Here is a 20,699-nt window from a genome sequence, read left to right as displayed (position 1 = left end):
AGCGACAGCGACAGCGACAGCGACAACAACAGCAACAACAACAGCAACAACAACAACAACACAAAACATTTACATGATACACTATACAATAATACCCTACCTGATCCTGCTCAGCCTCTCCGTATTCTTCATCACCGCAAACTCCAAGTTCTCCGTCTTGTCCGTCACCCTCGTCAGTCTCGAGTTCTGGCCCGACACCTCGTCTCCCATCGCCGTCGCGAGCCCCTTCAGGCGCCTCGTCACCTCGAGCGTCTCGTCCAGGTTCTCGTCCAGCTCATCTTCCAGCTCGTCGTCCGAGGCGGTGGCGTCAAACTGGTACCGCGAGCGCGCGTCTTTGCGCGCCCTCTGCTGGCCCGGCATGGGCTCGGGTGCGGGCGACGAGGCGTGTGGCGACGGGTTGGCAGCTGCACCGAGTCGTTTGCGGGTGTCCTGGACGTCCATGAGCGCTTTGGCGCGGTCCATACGTTCCATGGCGTGGCGCTCGTTGATCTTGTCTTCCTGCGCCTGCCGTTTGGATTCCTGTGCCGTGTTTATATATATGCCCACACACAATAGCAAAGATGCATACCTTGTTCCAGACGATGGCGGGACGGAAGATGCTTCTGCTGAGCACTTTCAGCTCTGTCGTCTTGTCTTCTGCACGCTGGTTGTTGGCTTTGGCCATGTCGAGGTATCGCTCCGAGTTGGCGATACGTTCTGCCGGGCGTCACTCTGTGTGTCCTGTCGACGACGAGACGACGACTCACCAGACTGGTCAGCGAGCTTGCCGATCGTGCCCCTCGCCGACTCTTCAGCCTGCCTCGCCAGCGCCACTGCATTCCTGCGATGGTATCAGTCGATGCCCACCGGAAACCCGGAGACGCACCTCGTACTCGCCAGACTGTCCTGCTTCACGCCCCTCATCTCCTGCTTGATCCCCTCAATCTCCTCGTCCTCGTCGAAATCCTCCTCCATCTCCCGCCCTTCGTACCCGTACTTGCGCTCAGCAGGCACGTCTGCCGCCTTGTACCCGCCAAAGAGCTCGGCCCGGGCGGCGTCGTTGGCGGCGTTCGGGTTCGCTCGTGGGCCCGGGTTGCGTTTGGCGTACGGGTCGCCGCCTGCTGCGTATACCGGCGTGGCTGCGTACGGGTCGCCGCCGCCCTTTTCGGTGGACTCGCCAGCGGCCGGCCTCGGTTTCGACTTGGTATACGGGTCCCCGCCGCCGTACCCGCCTGCAGCTGGGGCCGCATACGGGTCGGCGTTGGGCTGCTGGCCGGCGGTGGGCGCGACGGGCGGGATGAGCGGGGCGTTTTTGCGTTTGAAGAAGCCCATTGTGGATGCGATGAGATGGAGATGCGATGGAGAGGCGAGATGCGATGAATGGAGCGTATATATGCATGTCCTGTCCCACATGCATCGAGCATGCATCGCCGGCACGCCTGCGCCGCTCGTCCCATGCATACCACCATGCTCTATCCCGTGCATGCATAAACGCCTCGTCGCAGCGATCCGCATCTCGCATCCGCATCTCATCCCATCTCCCCCACCGACGATGGCCCTCCCATACGACGCCACGCCGCCCCCCGAGGCCGCCCCCGCCCCCGCCCCGCAGGACGCCCTCGACCGCCCGCTCGACGACTTTTCCCCCGCCGTCCCCGCCCACGTCCAGTCCCTCGTCGCCCGCATGTCCGCCGCCAAAGTCTACCTCGTCGACGAGTCCCCCGCCGTCCTGCACCTCGACGGCCACGCCCGGCGCCGCGAGCGCCCCGTCCGCCGTCTCGTGCAGCAGCTCGACAGGATGGGCGACCAAGGCGTGCACGCGTGGCTCGACGGCGTCGGGAGCGAGCGCGGCGTCACAGTCAAGGCGAACGCGGTGTATCTCTCCTCGGAGCTGATACAGCACCTCTCGACCAGCAAGATCTTTTCCTGGGCCACCGGTCTCGGCGCAGAGCCCATGGGTGGGTCCGCCGTATGCTCATCGTGCATCTGCTAATCTACCGACAGGGATCGAATGGATCAACGACACTGCGCTTCACATCCTCTTTCCCACTCCCCAGCTGTCCATCCTCGCACTCTCTCTCCTCTCCAAAACAGGCTTCGCCCTTGGCGACGATGGGCAGGTAGAAGAAGAAGGCGCAGAAACACAACGCGACGATCCACTGCAAGAACGCTCCGCCCACCCATTCCCACTCTCCCTCCTCCCGCGTAAACCCGCGAGACTGCTCGAACAGCCTATCGAAACGTCTGCTCTAACGCCTGAAGAAGGGACAGACACTGTAACCAAACGCGGCCGCGGCCAATTCGCCCTCCCCGACCGTCCCTCTCCCTCTCTACGATCATCCTACGACGACGACAACACCGCGCTGCTCGAGTCCATCCCGCTCGAAGACGGCGTCAACCCCTTGGCACGTATCGCCCTCCGCCTCGCCCTTGTAGAGGACATGACCGTCCGCCAGAGGGGCAAGGAGAGTGGGTGGTATAAGAAACATGGGTTTGAAGCCGGGAAAGAGCGGCTCGGCGGCGGGCTCGTCAGGCGGCCGTTCGCAAAAGCAGCGAGGGGCGAGCGGGGCGGGTGGGCGAGTGGGGAGGGGGACGGGGATGGGCAAGCGGGAGGAGAGGAATTAGCAAAGAGGCTGGGGAGGGAACGGAAACCGTACGATCGACCGGCACGTTCCCTCCCTAGCTCGGGCGGCAGCGGCAGGACAAGGGGGATGGTAACCCAAGAAGAATTAGATCGCGAACTTGAATCTCTTCGTTCGGGCGTGACGCCCCGAGGACAAGTAGAAGGAGGAGGCATGGATATCGATGTGGAGTCGTACCATGACATGCCGAGACGAAAGGGACGAGGGTTCAGGACGGCCAGAGGTGAAAGTGGTGCTGGATCAAGAGGAAAGGGGAAGGTGGGGAAAGATGATCTTGATCGAGGTAGGCAATGCTTTGGATTCTTCTCGAGGTATGTGCTGATGGAAAGTACTTTAGAATTGGACGAAATGTTTGCCAACAGGGGGGACTAATTTGCCAGCAGGGGGACTAATTTGCCAGCCAGACTCATGGTTCGTGGCTGGAGGATGCAGAAATGTAAAAGTTAATCCATTTGCATCACAACACCATCTTGACCAAACGTGCATTTACTGAACCTCATCCTATTGTCCTTTATAACAATACCCTTGTCTAACCATCTAACCATCTCTCATTCCCAAAGCTACATACTCTCAGAACCGGGGTACACCCATCTCACTCCTTCAGATGCCCAGATACTATCCATCACTTCTTCCATAACCTCATCGAAATCAAAGGTAGGTGGCGAACCCTCAGCCTGCTGTCGAGCGACCGGAGATCCTCTAGGAGCTGGAATGCATGGAGTATCGGGAATATCGAGATCAATGGGCGAGCGACATCTGCTCATACTATCGTCCGGATGAACAAGGTCGTCCACAGAACAATGGGTGCCTAGCGGGGGTAAAAGAGAAGGCGCTCGATTACTCCATGGTGAGAGGCTGGTGTCGCTGCTGCTGTTCTGTCGCCATTCGGATATGGTCGAGTCGCTCCCGATCCCGTATCCCTCTCCGAACCTGGTGCCGTGCCCGGCCGCATACACATAATCACCCCCCGACATCTCCACCATTATCCTTTTCAATTCCACCGGGATACCATCGCCATGATGATGACGATCCCCCACCCCACCACCACCCACTAGGTAGCCACCTTCATCCCACTCATCACGCTCTTCTATTCTTCTTCCGAGTCGGAGCCGTCGTCGTGCATCCCTATCCATCTGCTGGATATTCACCCTCGCTTTGAGATGCTCCCATTCCTGGTCAGGAGCGTCGGGGTTGATTGCGTTCCACTCGTACAAATCGTCGTCGCCGTCTTCTTCTTCATCGCTTTCATCTTCATCTCCATTGCTCGCTAGAGACCCATGAGAGGCAGACATGCTCGAGCTATACCAAGTAGATTCAGAGAATGAAGAATCGTCTTTCAAGACGACAGCGTCGTAATCTGCAGGCTGCCACGATGACTGGTTGCTGGGTAAAGAACGTGTTCCGGGTACAAGTCGATCGCTGGATGGTTTGGTAGCAGGTGAAGGCGTGGTCGCCTCAAGGTCCAGAGAGTCGTTGTAAACCCTACGAGCTTCACATCGCGCACTTGTCTATCTCCTGACGTTAAAAACAAGACAATTTTAATTCAAGCAAGGAACATGACACTTACAGCAACGGCATGACCGCTGGCATCGCAGTACCCTTCCTCAGACAACCAAGTCGCCCGCGTACCAAAGTAGTCCCTCTCAGGTAAAGCCGGATAATGCGGGACATGTAGAGTCCTTCTTGGACGTGGAAAAGCAGTGTCCCGGGGTGGGAAGCGTCGAGGAGCTACGGGGTAAACAATCTGGACCTGCTCCTCTTCTTCCACTTGCTCATCCTCGGCCAAAGGCTCAGTTGTCGTGGTATAATTACAATACGACCACCTGGACGACTCTGCCGCTTTACGCCGCCTGTTGACTTGTTTTGATTTTGTGGTGTCGCCCCCCTCGCCGCGCTCACATACCTGGCACTTCCAATGAACCGGATGGTGAGGCGCTCCGAAGTGAGGGGCTAGATCTCCATGAGATCCCTCCCGCTGCTTTCCCATCTGGACGAACCACGGACTAGCGGTTTTCGGGATAGTAATCCAAAGGCCAGTATTCCTAAATGGGACGCGCTTCTTTTGTGAGCGGCACAAGTTCAAGTGGGCCTCATCAGAGTAGCGCCTCTTTTGAGCCTCGAGCACCTCCTTCAGTGTTATATTGGCGATGAACATGGTGGGGTTAGCCGGTGTGGTGGTAGTCCAAAGTATGCGAGTATGGAGAGAAATGGTGGTTCGAAAATAGTCAAGATGCCCATGGTTTGCAAATGGAATTAAATATCGTAGAGATATCCGGGCGGATCAAGAGAGAGGGCGGATAAAGAGGATATAGGGCAAAAAAAACACACACACGGTGGCGGCGGTAATGGATTGGCAAACGTCGGAAAGGAACAACAAAGTATCCACCGCTCCCTGTATATCCTTAGCGTGGACGGTATGGGATGCAAGTTGCAAGTTTTAGTTCATGTATCCGCATTATTTGATAGAGATACGCCCGGAGAGAAGTTTGCGAATGCCATGACAACGTTTAAAAGTCCAAAGACCAGCGCGTGACCGATCAAACTTTATCAACGGGTAAGAAATTCGGCGTCCTTTGGCGGTGTTATATCCGCACCTATTGATTCCTAACGTCAACTCTTACAAGGGTAAAATTGACAAGACGGATTGGACGTACGCAAATGATCAGCGGGATGAAGATAACCTTCACATCGAGGATACTGGACAGCGTAAGTAATAGTGATTAGTACAATGATGATATCCCCCTTGCCACAATCAAGCAACTGCCGCCTCTACATGTACAGCGTGTACATAATAAGGTGACATGCGCTGTACAAAATAAGGTAACATGCCCTTGCTATAGATAAAGAATAATCATGACGAAAGATACTTGTTATACAAAAAAATGCTTGATGAATACTTGTAATGGAGTAATAGGAAAAATACTTATTATATTTTGCTAGGAAGGCCCAACTTGATGTCTATGCAGTTGTTTGTGATTGTGGAATTCGTTGTGTGTGAAGAATATAAATTCCGAGGAACGTTTCGTATATGCTAGAAATGTATGTTTGTCTATGTTGATTCTTCTCAGAAGAGCGCGAGGAAACAAGGTTATTGTTGTGGAGGCTGAGACTGTTTATTTCGGCCTTCAAAGGCGTAGTTGGCGATATCGGAGAAGGACGGTAGAGTCTGAGCGGATTGCTGGTACTGTAGTGAAGCTGAAGATGCGGATGTTGTGCGCTTGTCGCGACGCAAAAGAGGATCAGCCCACTCCGAGCGCCGCCTTGGTCCGGGGCTATACAATGTCAGTCTACGTCCTAGTACGGTAGAAAAAAGTTACTCACTCGCTGTCCACAGTCCCAACAGTCAAAACACTCCTGCTCCTCAATGGATTATGCCCAAAGCTAGACATTGAGTGATCATCATCATCGTCCCTCCTCCTCGCCTTATGCCTCATCTCATCCCACCTTCCATGCTCATCCAAATCAGCCAGCGCGCTTGCATTAAGCCCGCTCCTTCCACTCCTTCCACTCCTACCAGAGTGACCAGAGTGTCCAGAGTGCCCAGAATGTCCAGAATGTCCAGAGTCCTGCGAACGAATACTTTGTAAAGACTGGTTCACTGGAGAAGCAGCATAGTTGCGCATTTGATTGACACTGGCTGACGAGCTAGCGTAGATGGACCTCGTATCCTGATTAGGTGTCGGTGCCTCTGACGCAAGGTTCGTAGACGAGTATTCAATCTCCCCTTTGGTTTTCAGCTGACTCCTAGACTCAATGAGCTGGTTTCGCTTCTGCATGACCGCCCTCGCCCTTTCTTTCTGCTTCAATGCCGCCGCTTCACGTTGAGCCTTCGCCAACTCCTTGGCCTGCCTCTCGGCTTCCTTCTTCGCCTTCTTCGGATCATCCAGGACCGATATGCTAGACGCACCAGCACTCGAGTTCATGCCCAGAGCGGGAACACCCAGAGTAAGAGATGATCCTGCAACAGACGGATTCCTGTCGATAGTCCTGTGACCCGACTGGGTCCGTTTGAGTGAAGTTCCACTGTACTCATGCTCATCAACAGCCGCCAAGCTGGCAGTACTCTTATCGGCACCACCGAACACTGAGCTCAAACCCCATTTTTTCTTCTTGCTCGTCACACCCAACTTTTCAGCTCGTGCCGCACCAACAGTTGGCTCAATAGGAGGTGGTGCCGCGGGAGCAGTCACTTGCTGTGCGGGCGCTTCTTGGGCATAGCGCTGTTGTTGCTGCACGTACGCAGCGACGCTGATGTTGGACCTGCCATAGGATTGAGCGGATTGCCCAGATTGCGGTGGGACCTGAACTTGTGGCTGCTGTTCCAGCGAGACATTGGAATAATTGGGTAGAGACTGGTTCGATCTCCCGCCCTGAGACTCTTCAGTCACTGAACTGTCATACATCATAGACTGAGCTGCCGACGGTTTACGAGAATCAATCTGCAAGTCTCCAACCCACTGGTGGAGCTGCACCGGGGATTGCGCATACTGCGCCGCTCTGGCGTCGGCAGCTGCGGCTTCCGGGGGACGTTGACCATAACTCCCAAGATCGTCCGTTGGCAAGTCGAGTTCTCGGAGTTGATGGACAAGTGAAGAGGAAGAAACATGGGGCGGGATGTGCTGAGGGAAAAACGCTCGCTGTGACGAAGCTTGGCTGTCGGGTGTACCAATCGGTGGCGGAAGAGTACGGATATCGCCGTTGGCAAAAGCGGGTCTGGCCTCGCGAGGTGTGTGGGCATGCGAAGGGGGTAACTTTCGTGCAGGCACTGAAACATCTGGTGGTGGAGGCATAGGGACAGTGGAGAGAGTGGGGCGCGGGATGGCATGTGGCGGGGGTTGACCAGCGGAAAAGGGTATTCGAGGTAGAGGCAGAGTTTGCTGAAGGTGAGGAAGTGTTTCGTGAAAGTATGGGTGATCGATACATTGCGCGGCAGTCATACGATATTTAGGATTATACCGTAAGAGATCGGCGATACAGTCGACTAGTGACTGAGGGACGCTGTCATTGAAGAGACTTCGGAATCTCACCGGTTTTCGCTGCTACTGTTAGCAACTGTCCAGGTCAAAAGACCTGTTAATTTTACTCACCTTGGGGAAGGAAAATCCAACATTCTTGGCCAACTTGATACCCGAATTCCATGGGCCACCACCGATAGTCATCCCTCTCTCATCCACTCCATACTCGGAGCTTGGGTCTCCCATCGTGTCACAGATCCTATAGACCTGATCAATCTCGCTCACTCCCGGGAACAATGGTTTGAGATTCAACATCTCTGCCAAAATTGTTCCTAAAGCCCACATGTCTACGGGAGGACCGTATTCTGATGACCTAAGGAGTACTTCTGGCGCACGATACCATCGTGTCGAGACATATTCGGTGTAAGGCGGTTTGGAGTTTGTCGCACGGGCGAGACCGAAATCGGCAAGCTTGACGATTACAGAGACGTCCTTTTCGTACGCCAAGTCTCCTACTCGGTTGATATCTCCTCCAGCCATGTTGATTTCCGCCAAAGCTTCAGCCGTAAGATAATCTGCCAGTCCTGTTGTCGTTATTAACAGATTTTCAGGCTTCATATCTCGATGGAAATAGCCATGTCCGTGAATGTGGTATAAGCCAGAGGATATTTGGTGAAAACAGGAAGCGATGAGGCCGGCAGCTAGTGGTCGTCCTCGACGAGATTTCGTCAGCTGATAAAGGTTGCCTTCCATACACTCAAAGACAAAGTAGAGCTCGCGGGATTTGGGGGAGATGAAAGCGTCGTATAATGGGATGATAGCGGGATGGGGTGGGATATTCCGTAGGGACTGAATCTCGTCAGATATATTTGAAACACCCATGCCGCCAGAAACACTCACTACTAATTCCCCTAAACTCTTAGCCTGAGTCCAACCACCCTCCCAAACCCTCTTCATTCTCTTCAATGCGACTAGCCTCTTTCCTGACCATTCCGGTCTCGCTCCGGCTCCACACTGCATGGCTGATAGTAAGACATCAGGCTTTACAGGTGAATGCCAATCACACAACCAAACTGTCCCAAACGATCCGTCACCCAAGCACTTGAGTTCAGTGTACACTCGATCGGCCCCTTAATGCTCATCAGCCAAAGCCGAATACCCAACGTTAAGAAGAACTTACGAGGGTCTTCTACTCCGACCCGCCCATCGTTTTCCGCATCAGGATCAGTCATTCGATTCCCCCTATCCCGTCTCTCAACTCCTCCATGGCCATTGACACCTTGTATTATTGACATGTTTCCTGAAGCTTGCCCGTCACGGTATTCCGGTATTGTCGATGAAGACGGAACACTGTTTGCTGACGGTTTTCTATATGATGACGGACCGGCGACCTGCGATGACAAGGGGTGACCAGATTGAGCATAGACCTGTTGCTGGTACATCTGTTGCTGCTGTTGGGCTTGGGCTTGCGCCTGTCTGCTATACACGGCTTGTTGTTGTTGCTGTATTGGAACTGTACTATCTGGCGTCGCGATATACTCCTCCGGAGTTCTATACTGCGCCGGATACGGTGACGGTGAGGAATTTGCAAAGTTTTGTGACGAAGCCGGCTCCGAGTAAGCGTGCGACGCAGAACGTGCATAATGGCTTCCACCTGTGCTAATGTTGTCACGCAGACGGGAATGATGGTAATCTGCAGGCTCGCGATAGATGCTAAAGTCTTGGGACATTATTGCGGAACCTTTAAGAGTCTGGCCAGTGGGTAGGAGCGCCGAGGTCATCCTACCCGGAAAGGGTGTATAACGGTAGGCAGGAAGGCCGTGGACTGGCTCGTGGAGACTGCTACGACTAAGGAAGTGGCCGGGGTATGGCGCTGCAGGTTGTTGTTGGAAGGAGTGTTATAGGGGCGGCGACGTCGAGGGCAAAGATTACGTATATTTGAAAGAGAGTCGGAAGCTATGCTGGTTCTTGCCGCTGCAGCATCTGTTGGATAGGATGCCCTTTGTGGTCTCTAACGCTAAAGTGGTGTGAGCAGTGCTTCCTCCCCGCTGCGAGTATCAGCAGCCGCGCTCACCACTCAACAGCCCGGTGGGCACGGTGACTAGCGCGGAAGCGGATTGTGGCCGACGGTGGCTTCGGGCAGTGGAACGGGTGGAAAGAAGCGTATGGGCTCGCTGGGCAGGGTGAAGGACGGAAGAAGGAGGCGGGGCGAGGGCTGGTTGTGGGAAAATGAGCCCGCTACTGGAAGGAACGATATTGACGGTCGACGAGACAATTAGAGTAGACAGGAACACTAAAATCCGACTAATCCTAATGTCCAAATCTCATTTTACGCCACGTAACTCACATACGCCTATACCTTTTCTTTTCCGCGTATTCCGATGCATATGAGCTATATAAGCATACTCATCGTCTGGAATTAACTCCACGATGTCTCGTTCTATATGCATCGGCTTTCAACCACCCACACATCCCTGCACACCGATCCGTCGATGGCTACAGGGAACTCTAACGACCGAGCATTTTCGGCTGGTCAACTTTGTACGTAGGCGACAGGAACGAGGTGACAGAATCGTTGCGGGCATCGCGGCAGCCGGCGGGAGGGCGGAAACCCAGAGGCAAAGACGAGGGAACAGAATGAAGACTCGACCCTCCACATTTCATTTAATACTTCTCATGCTGCAGGTTGAATGAGATGCATTCACGCCCCATCCATGCCTCCATTGAGAGCAGTGTCCATCCCAGAGGCTGCTCGTCTGGTTGGAAGGAAGGAGAAAGAGACGAAAAAGAGCTCGGGCTTCGCCCTCAGTATAAGAGTGCACACGTAAAGGTCCACTTTTAGCGTGGTTTTGATTCCCTTTGTTCCAGAGTTCCTTTCAGGACGTGCCGACGATATTGGTTCGTTGGCCGGAGGAACTCAATTCGGGGGGGCACAGTTGGCTGTTGACTGCTGAAATTCTGTAGCGACAGTTAGATGTGGGGTTGGCAGTAAAACAAGCGGCAGGGCTTCTGCGCGTGGATTCATGATGGCTGCCATCGCAGGGTATTTGGTTCCCGCAGTCATACGCTATTGCTCGTAATCTGGGTGGAGTGACAGTGAGCCGAGTAATGGCGGTATCCGGCAGAGGAGGTAGAAAGGAAGGAGTGGCAAACGTCCGTATGATGTACATAACCGTGGTGTTGATGAATGATGCATGCTGCCGTAGCATATAGCTGCGCGATGCTCCGGTATCCGCTAATACTTTACTTCTTTACATTTTTTCATACTAGCACACGGCCTCTGATGAAAGGTAACGAGATTGGGTTGATGGGGCTATGCACTATGCGTAGCGTATAAAGATGGTCGGCGGGCACCAATGAATGGACGGAACGATCCAACAAGGTTCAAAAGGACGCCCGACGAAGGAATAATCGGAAAATGCAAGAAATTGATCGCTTTCCACGTGCTGCACGTTTTAAAGGAATGAATCCATCCACGTGATGATCTGCTGAACGAGAAACTCGTCGACGAGTTCCTGCAAATCTCGATTCATTTTTTCTTGTTATTTTGGGAAGACATTGAGATATTTTTGACACTCGGGAGAGAAGACATGGCGTTTTTACGTCCAGCGTAGAAAATGATGACACTCGCCGAGATTTGTCGAGACGGAATCAATTTTGCGTGAAAGTTTTTGAAAAAGCACGCGAGAAAAAACGCTTGGCCAAGCCAAGTGCTTCTTGGCCTCTTTTTAGCATGTTCATGGAGCAGGTAGCGCAGTGATCGACGGTATAAGTTAATTAGATCAGCACTAGATCTTTGTTTGTGTTCAAACGGGGTTGAAATTGAGTGCTGATGGATAAATGAAACGAAGGAAAGGAAAGGATGCACCGCGACAGCTGAACGGCGTCCAGATTTTCCATCACACGCACATGCATAATACTTGCCTTAGTTTTCGGGTGCAGTCTACTAGCGGGAATAGGCAGCAGTTGCGTAACGCCCTCTGCCGCCATAGTAGAAATACTCGCTACGCAGCGGGAACGACAGGGATGGAGTCAGCTTGAGATGCAGCTGTGCATTGCAAGACAACAGTTTGCAAAGAAGAAGGAGGAGGAAATCGCTGCTGTGTGTCCACTGTCCACAGGAGGAAAGACTGCGACCGACGCGCCGTTTCATAGCAAAAAGGGCCGGCAAATCTTATGGTTTCGTCGTCGTATACTTGGCACTAAAGCAGGCCCGAAACACGGCGCGTAGTACGGCTTTGCATATTCAGCAAGTTCTTCAAGAATGACGGATGGATACCTTGCAGTACGTACGAGTGCTATCCTCTGTGCCTGCCGACTAGATCGCCGCGAAAACAACCACCCAATATGCCAGCATTTTTACCTTTGTTCTATCTCGTTGCTTGTTATCTACACGTTTCTTTCTCCCATATACCCAACCCACAAGCCACAAAGCCACAATAATATATAAGCAAACATCAAGCAACGGGTAAACAGGACGTAGTTAGCACGAGTTTGGAGAACCTGAGGAGGCAAGAAGGTTTAATTAACCAATCTTTTCGGCCCAGGACCCACGACGGTCTCCGGCGACCGAATAAGACATTACCGTAATAATGTTATCGTACATCGCGAGCTTATCCCAAACTTTGACCTCCAGAAATCATGTAACACTCTCTCCTAATCCGTAACATTTCATCCTTTCAGTGCCGTATGTTGCATAAGGTTGGAGGATGTCTTAGCATAGCCGCATGCGGTAAATGTGTCCGACGCGACCATCCTCTTCCATTTTGCCATCTATCGCACAGTCTCTTCTACTACGCGTCGCGTCTGTTGTATCTTGTGAATGAGCGCAGTCATCATCAATAATACGCAGCAATTCAGTCCTGAATCACCCAGCGTTTCAGTATGTAGTCCACTTCATGATATCATGCATGATCATGCCAATAATTGTATAATAAAAGCAGTAAAGTGTCCGTGAAAATCCGTATCAAATCGTATTAAGGTTATTCTGAGCCGTATCAAAATCGTATCAAGATTACTCTGAGCCTTAAACATCATCAATCGTATCAAGATTACTCTGAGCCTTAAACATCACCACTGGTCTATAACTCTGCTCTACTCTTCTTTCACCAACTTTAACCAGATGTTCCCCACCATACACTTATCTCTCACCACCTCCCAAGGTCCCACAATCGGCCTACCGCCTCTCGCTCCAACCAGCCTCTTCTCAATATCCCTCTTTCCTTCCGCCGTACCTTCACCCTCCAAGCTCACAAACCCTTCCCATCCTGGCTCAGTCCCATCTCCAGATTTCACTTGGAAGCCGGCAACATGCAAGTATCGTTTTGCACTCACTCTGGCACCACTGGCAACGATCATGTCCCTTCTATCGTACGCCAAACGCAACGAGGCGAGAGCTTCTTCTCCAAAGGGAGCGAGATCGAGGTAGACAATCTGGGGGGTAGGAAGGAAGGGATAATAATACGATGGAGGAAGTTGGAACGCGTTAACAAGGGGTGGGAGATGTCCAGTAGGGGAGAATGTGTACGAAAGGGGTAAGAGCAGATGCTGAGTGAAAGGCACGTAGATCAAGACATGCTCCGTCGTCTTTGGCGCTCGAATGGCAGTGTTGATGATAAGATCACCCAGCTTCAACTTTCGCATCGCCCCGCATTTCTCCAGTTCCCTCACCGCCGCCGCAGCGCCCTCTGCGGAAGGCCATTTTTGCACAACTTCTGTCAGTGGCACAAAGACCCTCAAAAGCGGTGCTTTCTCCAACGAGTAAGGCATGGGCTTGTCGAACGCCGGTTCAATCCGTTTGCTAACAGGTGGGGAAGGTGTATACAATTCCCGCTTACCCATCGCATCCACAGGTGAGTTGCCACTATGACTCGACCTTCCATGCTCGCTCAATGAGGAGAAACTACCGCGCTTACCGCCTCCTATTGGGGGTGGCATCGGCAAATCCGCTGCACCTGGGAAACCGGGTACAGGCGGAGCATTCTTACTTACCGCAAACGACGCTCGAGAAGAAGCCGCACTCCACATCCTCGCATTCTGGATCGATGGGCTGCTCGCCACAGAGAAGATGGATCCCGCACGACCACTCGCGCCATCGTTCAGACTCGTGCGCGACCTGGAGGGCTCACCGTGCCGTCTGAACCCGTAGCGCTTGGCGCTGGGATAACTCACAGGCGGCAGATTGGCCTTGCCAGACGCTGGCATAGGAGCAGCCGATCGATGGAGTGGCATTTCGGAAAGGCTCATCGCTGAGCTACTAGGTCTCTTACGCATGAATGGCATGGAGACTGTTGACGCAAGTGAGCCATTAGAGCCGCGACGACGGATTTGGTTGGATCCTGCGCTGGGCGGGAATCGTTGGGAAACCGGAGAGTCGACTTCATCAGCCGGACGAGAAGCGAGAGGTTCCGGCATGACAATCTCAACCAGCCTTTCCGCCTTTGGCATTTTCATACCTCCACTTGGAGTCACCGGCGCGGTCACACTCCCACTATCTGAGCCCACGAAGCTGTTTACTCTAGACTTTGGTCGTCCCTGGTTGGATAGACTGTTGTGAGATAACGAGAATGGTAAGTTGGGCGCGGCAAGGGCAAAATCATCCTCAAATGCCATGGGCGGAGGGTTTGGGAACAGGTTGTTAGGAAGAGAACGGAGGTGAAGTGTAACAAGAGTGTGCGAGAGACACAGATGTCGGAGGAGCGAATGCCATTGAGCGGGATAAGTACTGAAACTCGCGGGATCGTGCAAGAGTGATTCCACTATGCAAACGCTCAGCTGTACAATTCCAGCGTGCCCACCACAAATTGCACTTACAGAATCCCTCCCAAACTGTAAGGTTTGGCCATCCCCCTTTCCCACCTTCCCCGCCCTTCTCCTTTGCAACCGCCATCCCCCATTCTCTCATGACCCATCTCCCAACCATCTCACCTGTGAATCTCCTTCTCACTTGTTCAGAGGATCCGGTCAAAGACAAGAACGAATTGATGGGCAGGTACGGTAATAGCGCAGCCTGAATCGATGGATAGGCAAGAATAAACGTGATCGTCGCCTTTGGTCTAGGACCCCGTGGGACTAATTCGGGGATAGGTTCACTAGGAAGAAGAGGTGGGAGGGTCGGGATAGAATTGCTGTTGGGCAACGTCGGTAATGGCTGCGAAACGGAGCGAGAACTCTGGTTTGGATATTGCAATTGATTCTGGATTGGCGCACGGGGGCTGGGCATGCCACCGATAGGCGACATAAACATGGGGCTAGACCTGCCGCTCAATGGCGAAGACACTGTTCTTTTCCCAGGAGGCGGATGGCTCAACCCAGACGGCACACCAAGCCCCTGCATCGAAGATCCCCTTGGTGGCGGCGCATCTCCCCCCCATGACGGCATCAGAAGCGTGCCACTAGTCTTAACAGTCTCATTGTTCTTCTCCATCCCTGCCGCCCATTTCGAAATCGGGTCGTGCTCCTGTTCGCTACCCTGATGAGCAGAGGGGGTCGCGAGTGGTGACGTCGTCGAAGACGGAGGGGCATTACGAGGGTCGACAAGGGGAGGTAGAGTAGGTGAGCGAGGGAACTCGAAAGCTAATGTTTGAGACACAGGCCGATCTATCTTGGGGGACTTGGCGATCGGTTCTGGCGGACGAAGGTTATCCTTTTCCAGTGGTAAGGGCGGCGCTTCTTTCTCCATTTTTTCAACAGGCACCGGCCTTTCCTCTCTAATCATGGGCGGTTCCTCCGTCCGTATCTCCTTTTCGAACCTTTTATCAGGCGTCCCTTCCGTCTCCACTTGATTTTCTACCTGGGCCGGTGCTTTGCCACCCTTGGGCACAATCATGCTTCCTCTCTGATTCACCCCCACCCCGGGCCCCACCGATGCTCCACCTCCAGGCACTTGAGGCAATGCTCTCTTCCTCGGTGAACCGTCCCCTTGTTCCGACCCGACAGGCGAGTTCATTGATGCTTTGGGCGTATGAAGGCGTTCCATTTTACTCGGCGTGGACGGTTTTTCCGCCGCAATATCCCAGACACCTGCGCCTGCACCTACACCACGGCTGGTAACAGTGGCATGACGAGCCCCAGTCTCAGAGCTAGACACGCTATCGCTCCTCATTGCAACAGCCACCGCACGTGCATACTTGCTCGCCTCGCTCATCGGCTCTCGACCATCTCTGTCCATTCGTCTAGGCGTTTCCGAGCGTGGGCGAATGGGTGTCGTAGGAGGCTGATTAGGAATTTGTGGATGGGGTTGGGACTGAGTGGCGCGGGTAAGGACGGTGGGCGAAGAGTTCGAGGGTATAGGAGGAGCTGGACGGGGGGTAATAGGACTTGGGATTTGAGATTGAGTTGAGGAATTGGGCTGCATAAACGTTTGAGGCTGAGCTTGAGATTGGGATTGAGATTCAGGCTGCGACACATAACTGATCAGCTTGATGACATGGTATTTCGAACATCAGACTTACCTCTTTCGGCCTAGCAGCTGCCACTGTAAAGTCCTGTTGCTGCTGATGCCGTTGCTGTTGCTGTTGCTGCTGTACCTGCGATGACTGCCCTCCAACCTGCGCCGGTGCCGCCCCAGGCGGTAAGCTCAAACTCGCCACAGGCGAAACGACCCTCTCCCTCGCCGGCGAAGGCGTATAAGCCGGTGGCGCCTCTCGAGGAATTTCGAAATGCTCTGCATCTTCAAACCTGCTATCCCGATTCTGATTCCGTCCCCGTTGAACTTCTTGTAGTTTCTGTTCGGCTCGGCGGGAACGTTCGATTTGTCCTTGTATTTGGGCTTGTGGTTGGGAAAAGGATTGAGATTGGGATGATTGAATGTTCTGGGTTTCGGGTAAAGCTTGGTATTGAGGCTGAGGTTGAGGTTGAGACTGGGGTTGAATACGAGGGGGAGGTTGGACAGGAGGATATGATTGGGCTTGAGTCTGAGGTTGTCGGGGGTCAGACGGTATGATAAGAGGTGGTGGCTGAGGTCGTAAACTACCGCTCCGCTCTCGCGTATGCGATACACCCGCATTCCCATTTACTCCTGCTTCCGCTCGCGCTGCAGCGATGGGCGCCATCATCTTCCAACTTCCCTCCCCATTGGAGTTGGCATTAGGGTTATGGCTCGCCACGTTTGCCGAGTTTGGCATACTCGGTTCTCCAGAAGGAGGATTGGGTGCACGCGGAGGAGGCGATACAAAAGGTTCAGGAGGGGGTGTGGATCTCATAACAGGATATGTTCGACTCGATGAACGAGGTGCCGGATTTATGGGTTGCAATTGGGGTGGGGCTCTAGGCTCTACAATCATATATGAAATATTAGAAGGAACGCTTCAGAGAAAAGATCACAGGCGACACTCACCTTCACCGTTTAACCACACCTTTCTCGCTCCTTCCTCCCTACCATTCACCGGTCTCACATTTTCCTGCCCTAATGAAGGTCCTCCAAAAGCACGTGGGGCCCTCCCATCTTGCGGAGATCCATAAGGCGACCTTACTGATCCCGATCCTGTTGGGTCCGCCTTCTGCGCAGGAGATGCGGTAGTGGTCGAAACTGGGGAAGGCGAAGAAGCCAACGCTGGATGAACAGGTGCACGATTCTGGCTCGGCGTGCGGAAAGGTTTGAATTGATTTTGTTGCTGGTACATCTGCTGTGGCTGCTGCTGCTGCTGCGGCTGAGGGTACTGGGCTCGAGGCTGATGGATTTGCGGCTGAGGAAACTGTCGTATTTGAGGATAAGGTCCCTCCTGGCTAAAGCCACCAAAAGAGGGTTGTTGCCTGTATGACTGCTGTGAATGCTGTTGCTGCTGCTGGTGAGAGGGGTTTGCAGTTGGGAAACTCGGGTACGGCCCAGAAGACGAATCCAGCTCTGGGAATGCTGATGGACGGATGTACGACGAAGTTGCAGGGGGTGGAATTGGCGGCTTGGAGGATTGGCTGGCAAGAGATGGGGTGGGGGTTGTACCTACATAGTCCTTCAGTATATTTTTCATGGCGCAGACGAGATGGGACTTACTCTTGTCACCTCTACTCCAGAAACCTCGATCTTTGCTCTTTGTGCGCTTCATATCCGCCGTGACTTTGAAGCCACTCGGAGCAGACCCCGCATCCAGCTGTTCATACGCTTGACCTTGGACCTGCGTCTCCTTCTCCTTGTTTCGCTTTCCTAGCTTATTCGAAGGCTGGACTTGCGCCGTGCTGTTACTACCGCCCGATGCAAGTGACAATCGCCTGAAGAATCCCTTTTTCTGCTGAGGCACCGGGGCTGGTGCATGGCCATTTGTGCTCATTTCGGGCGTCGGCTTGGGTCCTCGCTCCGTTCTCATCGACCCGCCGGTCGTTGAATTTTCCCCCAGTGCTTGACGATTTCGGTGCCGAGTGCGATTTTTGGCTTCGTCCTAAACGTACGCTTCCTTTGCCGGGGCGAGCACAGACAGGTGCTGGAGTACCTCTTTACTCCGTTCCCGTCGATGGCCGATGTACGCTGAAGGAGGCGGGAAGCTCGGCCTTGCTTTCGTCGATCCCACGGAGTGCGTGGGGAGGCTGCTGGGGGTAGAGGGTGTGGAGGAGAGGACAGAGGTGATGGAGAGAGAGTGGTATGAAGGGACTCTGTGAGATTTTTGGGGAGAGGAGAGAGGTTGACGATATTTAGCGGCGGAGAGTAATTTGACATGAAGAAAAGAATGTCGGTATGGGACTTTGCAACATCCGCGGCGACGGCGACGGGGAACTGCTGGTACCGAGATTTTTCCTCGGTGACGATAGTGTCTAAAAAGCACATGTACGTTGCATGTACATGGGAAACTTGGAATGCATCCCGCAGCGTTACAAGTACCCCTCTCCGAGGATGAACGACGACATGCACAGAGACGTGTTTCACGGACAAGAACACCATCCATCGTTTCATACGCAAACTCGTCGTACAACGTGGGTGACAGCGCCAAAGACCAAAACGATGACGACGGTAAGTAACCTGACAGGCATGGTATATAGAAATATATAGCTCGCTATGGTATGGATTATAATAGCGTCCAGGAGCAGCTACTACAAATGCAGACACAAATAATACCAGTTCAGAGACATCTCTCACTCAAACTCAACTCTACCAAGAGCCTGGGCCCCTTCACCAGCAGCGTCACCCACCACCATCACCCGTCCAAAGCTCACTCCCTCCTTCTTCAATCCATCCAAGAGCATCTCTCTGTATCCCTCGCTCATCATCAGCCCGCCTCCAAGTGTTAACGCTGACCTTTCAGGTCTGACGATTGTGCGGTCGCCAAGGAGCGAGAGTGTAAGCGTAATAAGCGGCGCGGCTGCCTGACGTGCGATACCGAGTGCTTCAAGGTGGGACGCGTGATCCAAAATACCATCGTGCTTCAACTCTTCCGGCTGTCGAGGACTCGACGTGCTTTCATGATCCTCATCCATATCAGCACCTCCATCTGTACTGCGTGGCGGCGTAAGGAATCCTGGGCGGGGACTAACATCCCCTGGGAAAGCGTGTTTGAACACCACCCTCGCTGCACCTGCTAGTAAAGCGTTCCTCCGGCTCGTCGCTTCGCCCACACTTTCGGTAGGCTCTGCCATCCCTGACGCAGTGAGCGATGCGACGTTGATCAAGTCGAGGGGGTTGGACGTTCCAAAGTATGCTAGGAGGTCGTTGTGAAGGGGCAGGAAAGGCGGTGGAGGGGAGGAATAGATGCCCGATGAAGCATGGCGGTCGGAAAGAGATAAAAGGGCTCTAATAGCTAACCGACCGATCCAAAATGCCGATCCTTCATCGCATAATCTGCATCACAGTCAGCACATTTATTGAGTTTTACTAAGAATAGCAAAAAAATAAATCACTCACAAATAACCCCAACCTCGGGACATGGCAACATCTTCCAGAGGCAACCCTCGCTTCTTATCGCCAACTTTGATCGCCCGTCCTACCGTCCCTGTCCCAGCGACAAGTGCAATTACATGGTCTATGTCCGGAAGGTCGAGTGCTGGTGCCGCCAAGAGGTTTACATCTTTCCACACACGTATCAGCTGCGTCATAAAAAAGATCTTGAAACGCTATGGGAACCTACCATTCGTAACTTTGAGCCGTTCCATATCTAAACCCAAGACTCCACAGACGACCTTTGCAAAAGCTTGTTCATCTGCCTTGCACGATATTCCAGCCAACGCCAGCCACGCGTATTGAAAGATCGGTACACTAAGGGGCGGTAAGCGCGTGCGAGGGGTGGGGTTGCCTGGGTTTGGCGTGGATATTGATTTGTCCGTCAAGGTCGGGTATGACGAGAGGTGCGTCAAGGGGATTGACGTGGGAGACGAATGGGTTGTAGAAGGCGATGATGAAGGGGGGAGGGAAGAGGAAGAGGAGAAGGAAGAAGAAGCAGAAGGCGGTTCGAGTGTGAGGTTGTTCATGACAGATGGAAGATTATGAATCACCACAGATTTTGAACCAATGGAAGAAGGTGGTGAGGGCAGTTGGTTTTTGAGTATCATGGGGACGGCTTGAAGTTGAGGAGATGAACGCGTGCTGTCAGAAAGGTCAATCGAGGGCATGAGGAGGTTGTGTGGGATGTGAGAGCGAGGTAGTTGGGCAAGGGCACGATAGGTGGCCAAAAGGAGTGACTGAGTAGCCGCTGCATACCCAACACTTTGACTAGAGAGTTGCTCAGTTCTTGCGATAGTGATATTAGTGTAATAACTCACACATTACAGGGCCCAGCAGTGCCTCTGACCTCTAACCCATCCGCACTCCTAACCACCACACACACCTTGGAACCCCCTCCATCAGCACAGAGGATGAGCTGTGGGACAGTGGGTGAAGCTGGTGGAGTGGGCAGCCTGGTAGGCATAGCGACGTCTGATACCTGATCGCCAGTGACGGTTGGTTGATCGGATACTAAACCACTTCCATTCTCTTGCAACATTGTTATATAGATCTTGCTTTCGACTTAACTGAAAAATAAATAACTAGATGATCTGAGGACTGTTGACTGTTGATTCCGTTGACGTTGAATCACCGGCTAGCCCTCGTAAGTGTGTGTGTGAGTGCAATGTCGGTGTATGAGGGTGTAGGCTTCTGGAGCGATGCTGGTCTGTCGTCTGATTCGTTGCTTGCTGGCTGGCTTCCCTCGTCGCTAATTGGCCG

General features: G+C 53.2%; 6 protein-coding genes across 6 annotated transcripts; 1 reads left to right on the top strand and 5 right to left on the bottom strand.

Moving 5' to 3' along the window:
* Positions 1–96: 96 nt before the first annotated feature.
* CNBM1830 (hypothetical protein) lies at positions 97–1,311 on the bottom strand (the record flags this gene model as incomplete). Its single annotated transcript, XM_767045.1, has 4 exons — positions 97–519; positions 569–696; positions 747–820; positions 866–1,311. The coding sequence occupies 4 exons, from the start codon at positions 1,309–1,311 to the stop codon at positions 97–99; spliced, it is 1,071 nt and encodes a 356-aa protein (XP_772138.1).
* A 151-nt stretch (positions 1,312–1,462) lies between these two features.
* On the top strand, positions 1,463–2,993 carry CNBM1820 (hypothetical protein; the record flags this gene model as incomplete). Its single annotated transcript, XM_767044.1, has 3 exons — positions 1,463–1,937; positions 1,984–2,904; positions 2,959–2,993. The coding sequence occupies 3 exons, from the start codon at positions 1,463–1,465 to the stop codon at positions 2,991–2,993; spliced, it is 1,431 nt and encodes a 476-aa protein (XP_772137.1).
* A 71-nt stretch (positions 2,994–3,064) lies between these two features.
* CNBM1810 (hypothetical protein) lies at positions 3,065–4,776 on the bottom strand (the record flags this gene model as incomplete). Its single annotated transcript, XM_767043.1, has 3 exons — positions 3,065–3,090; positions 3,190–4,129; positions 4,189–4,776. The coding sequence occupies 3 exons, from the start codon at positions 4,774–4,776 to the stop codon at positions 3,065–3,067; spliced, it is 1,554 nt and encodes a 517-aa protein (XP_772136.1).
* A 933-nt stretch (positions 4,777–5,709) lies between these two features.
* Positions 5,710–9,357, bottom strand: CNBM1800 (hypothetical protein; the record flags this gene model as incomplete). The annotated part of the gene is made up of 6 exons (XM_767042.1): positions 5,710–5,893; positions 5,943–7,339; positions 7,418–7,657; positions 7,709–8,425; positions 8,477–8,706; positions 8,757–9,357. 6 exons carry the CDS (start codon positions 9,355–9,357, stop codon positions 5,710–5,712), a joined length of 3,369 nt encoding a protein of 1,122 aa, XP_772135.1.
* Positions 9,358–12,670: 3,313 nt separating this feature from the next.
* Positions 12,671–17,877, bottom strand: CNBM1790 (hypothetical protein; the record flags this gene model as incomplete). Its single annotated transcript, XM_767041.1, has 6 exons — positions 12,671–13,612; positions 13,748–14,334; positions 14,390–15,926; positions 16,030–16,850; positions 16,914–17,516; positions 17,568–17,877. 6 exons carry the CDS (start codon positions 17,875–17,877, stop codon positions 12,671–12,673), a joined length of 4,800 nt encoding a protein of 1,599 aa, XP_772134.1.
* A 760-nt stretch (positions 17,878–18,637) lies between these two features.
* Positions 18,638–20,478, bottom strand: CNBM1780 (hypothetical protein; the record flags this gene model as incomplete). Its single annotated transcript, XM_767040.1, has 4 exons — positions 18,638–19,340; positions 19,404–19,566; positions 19,627–20,207; positions 20,258–20,478. 4 exons carry the CDS (start codon positions 20,476–20,478, stop codon positions 18,638–18,640), a joined length of 1,668 nt encoding a protein of 555 aa, XP_772133.1.
* Between the last annotated feature and the right edge of the window lie 221 nt (positions 20,479–20,699).

This window comes from Cryptococcus neoformans, chromosome 13 (genome assembly GCF_000149385.1).
Source record: "Cryptococcus neoformans var. neoformans B-3501A chromosome 13, whole genome shotgun sequence".
Classification (NCBI taxonomy): domain Eukaryota; kingdom Fungi; phylum Basidiomycota; class Tremellomycetes; order Tremellales; family Cryptococcaceae; genus Cryptococcus; species Cryptococcus deneoformans.
This window is presented reverse-complemented; position numbering and strand designations above follow the sequence as displayed.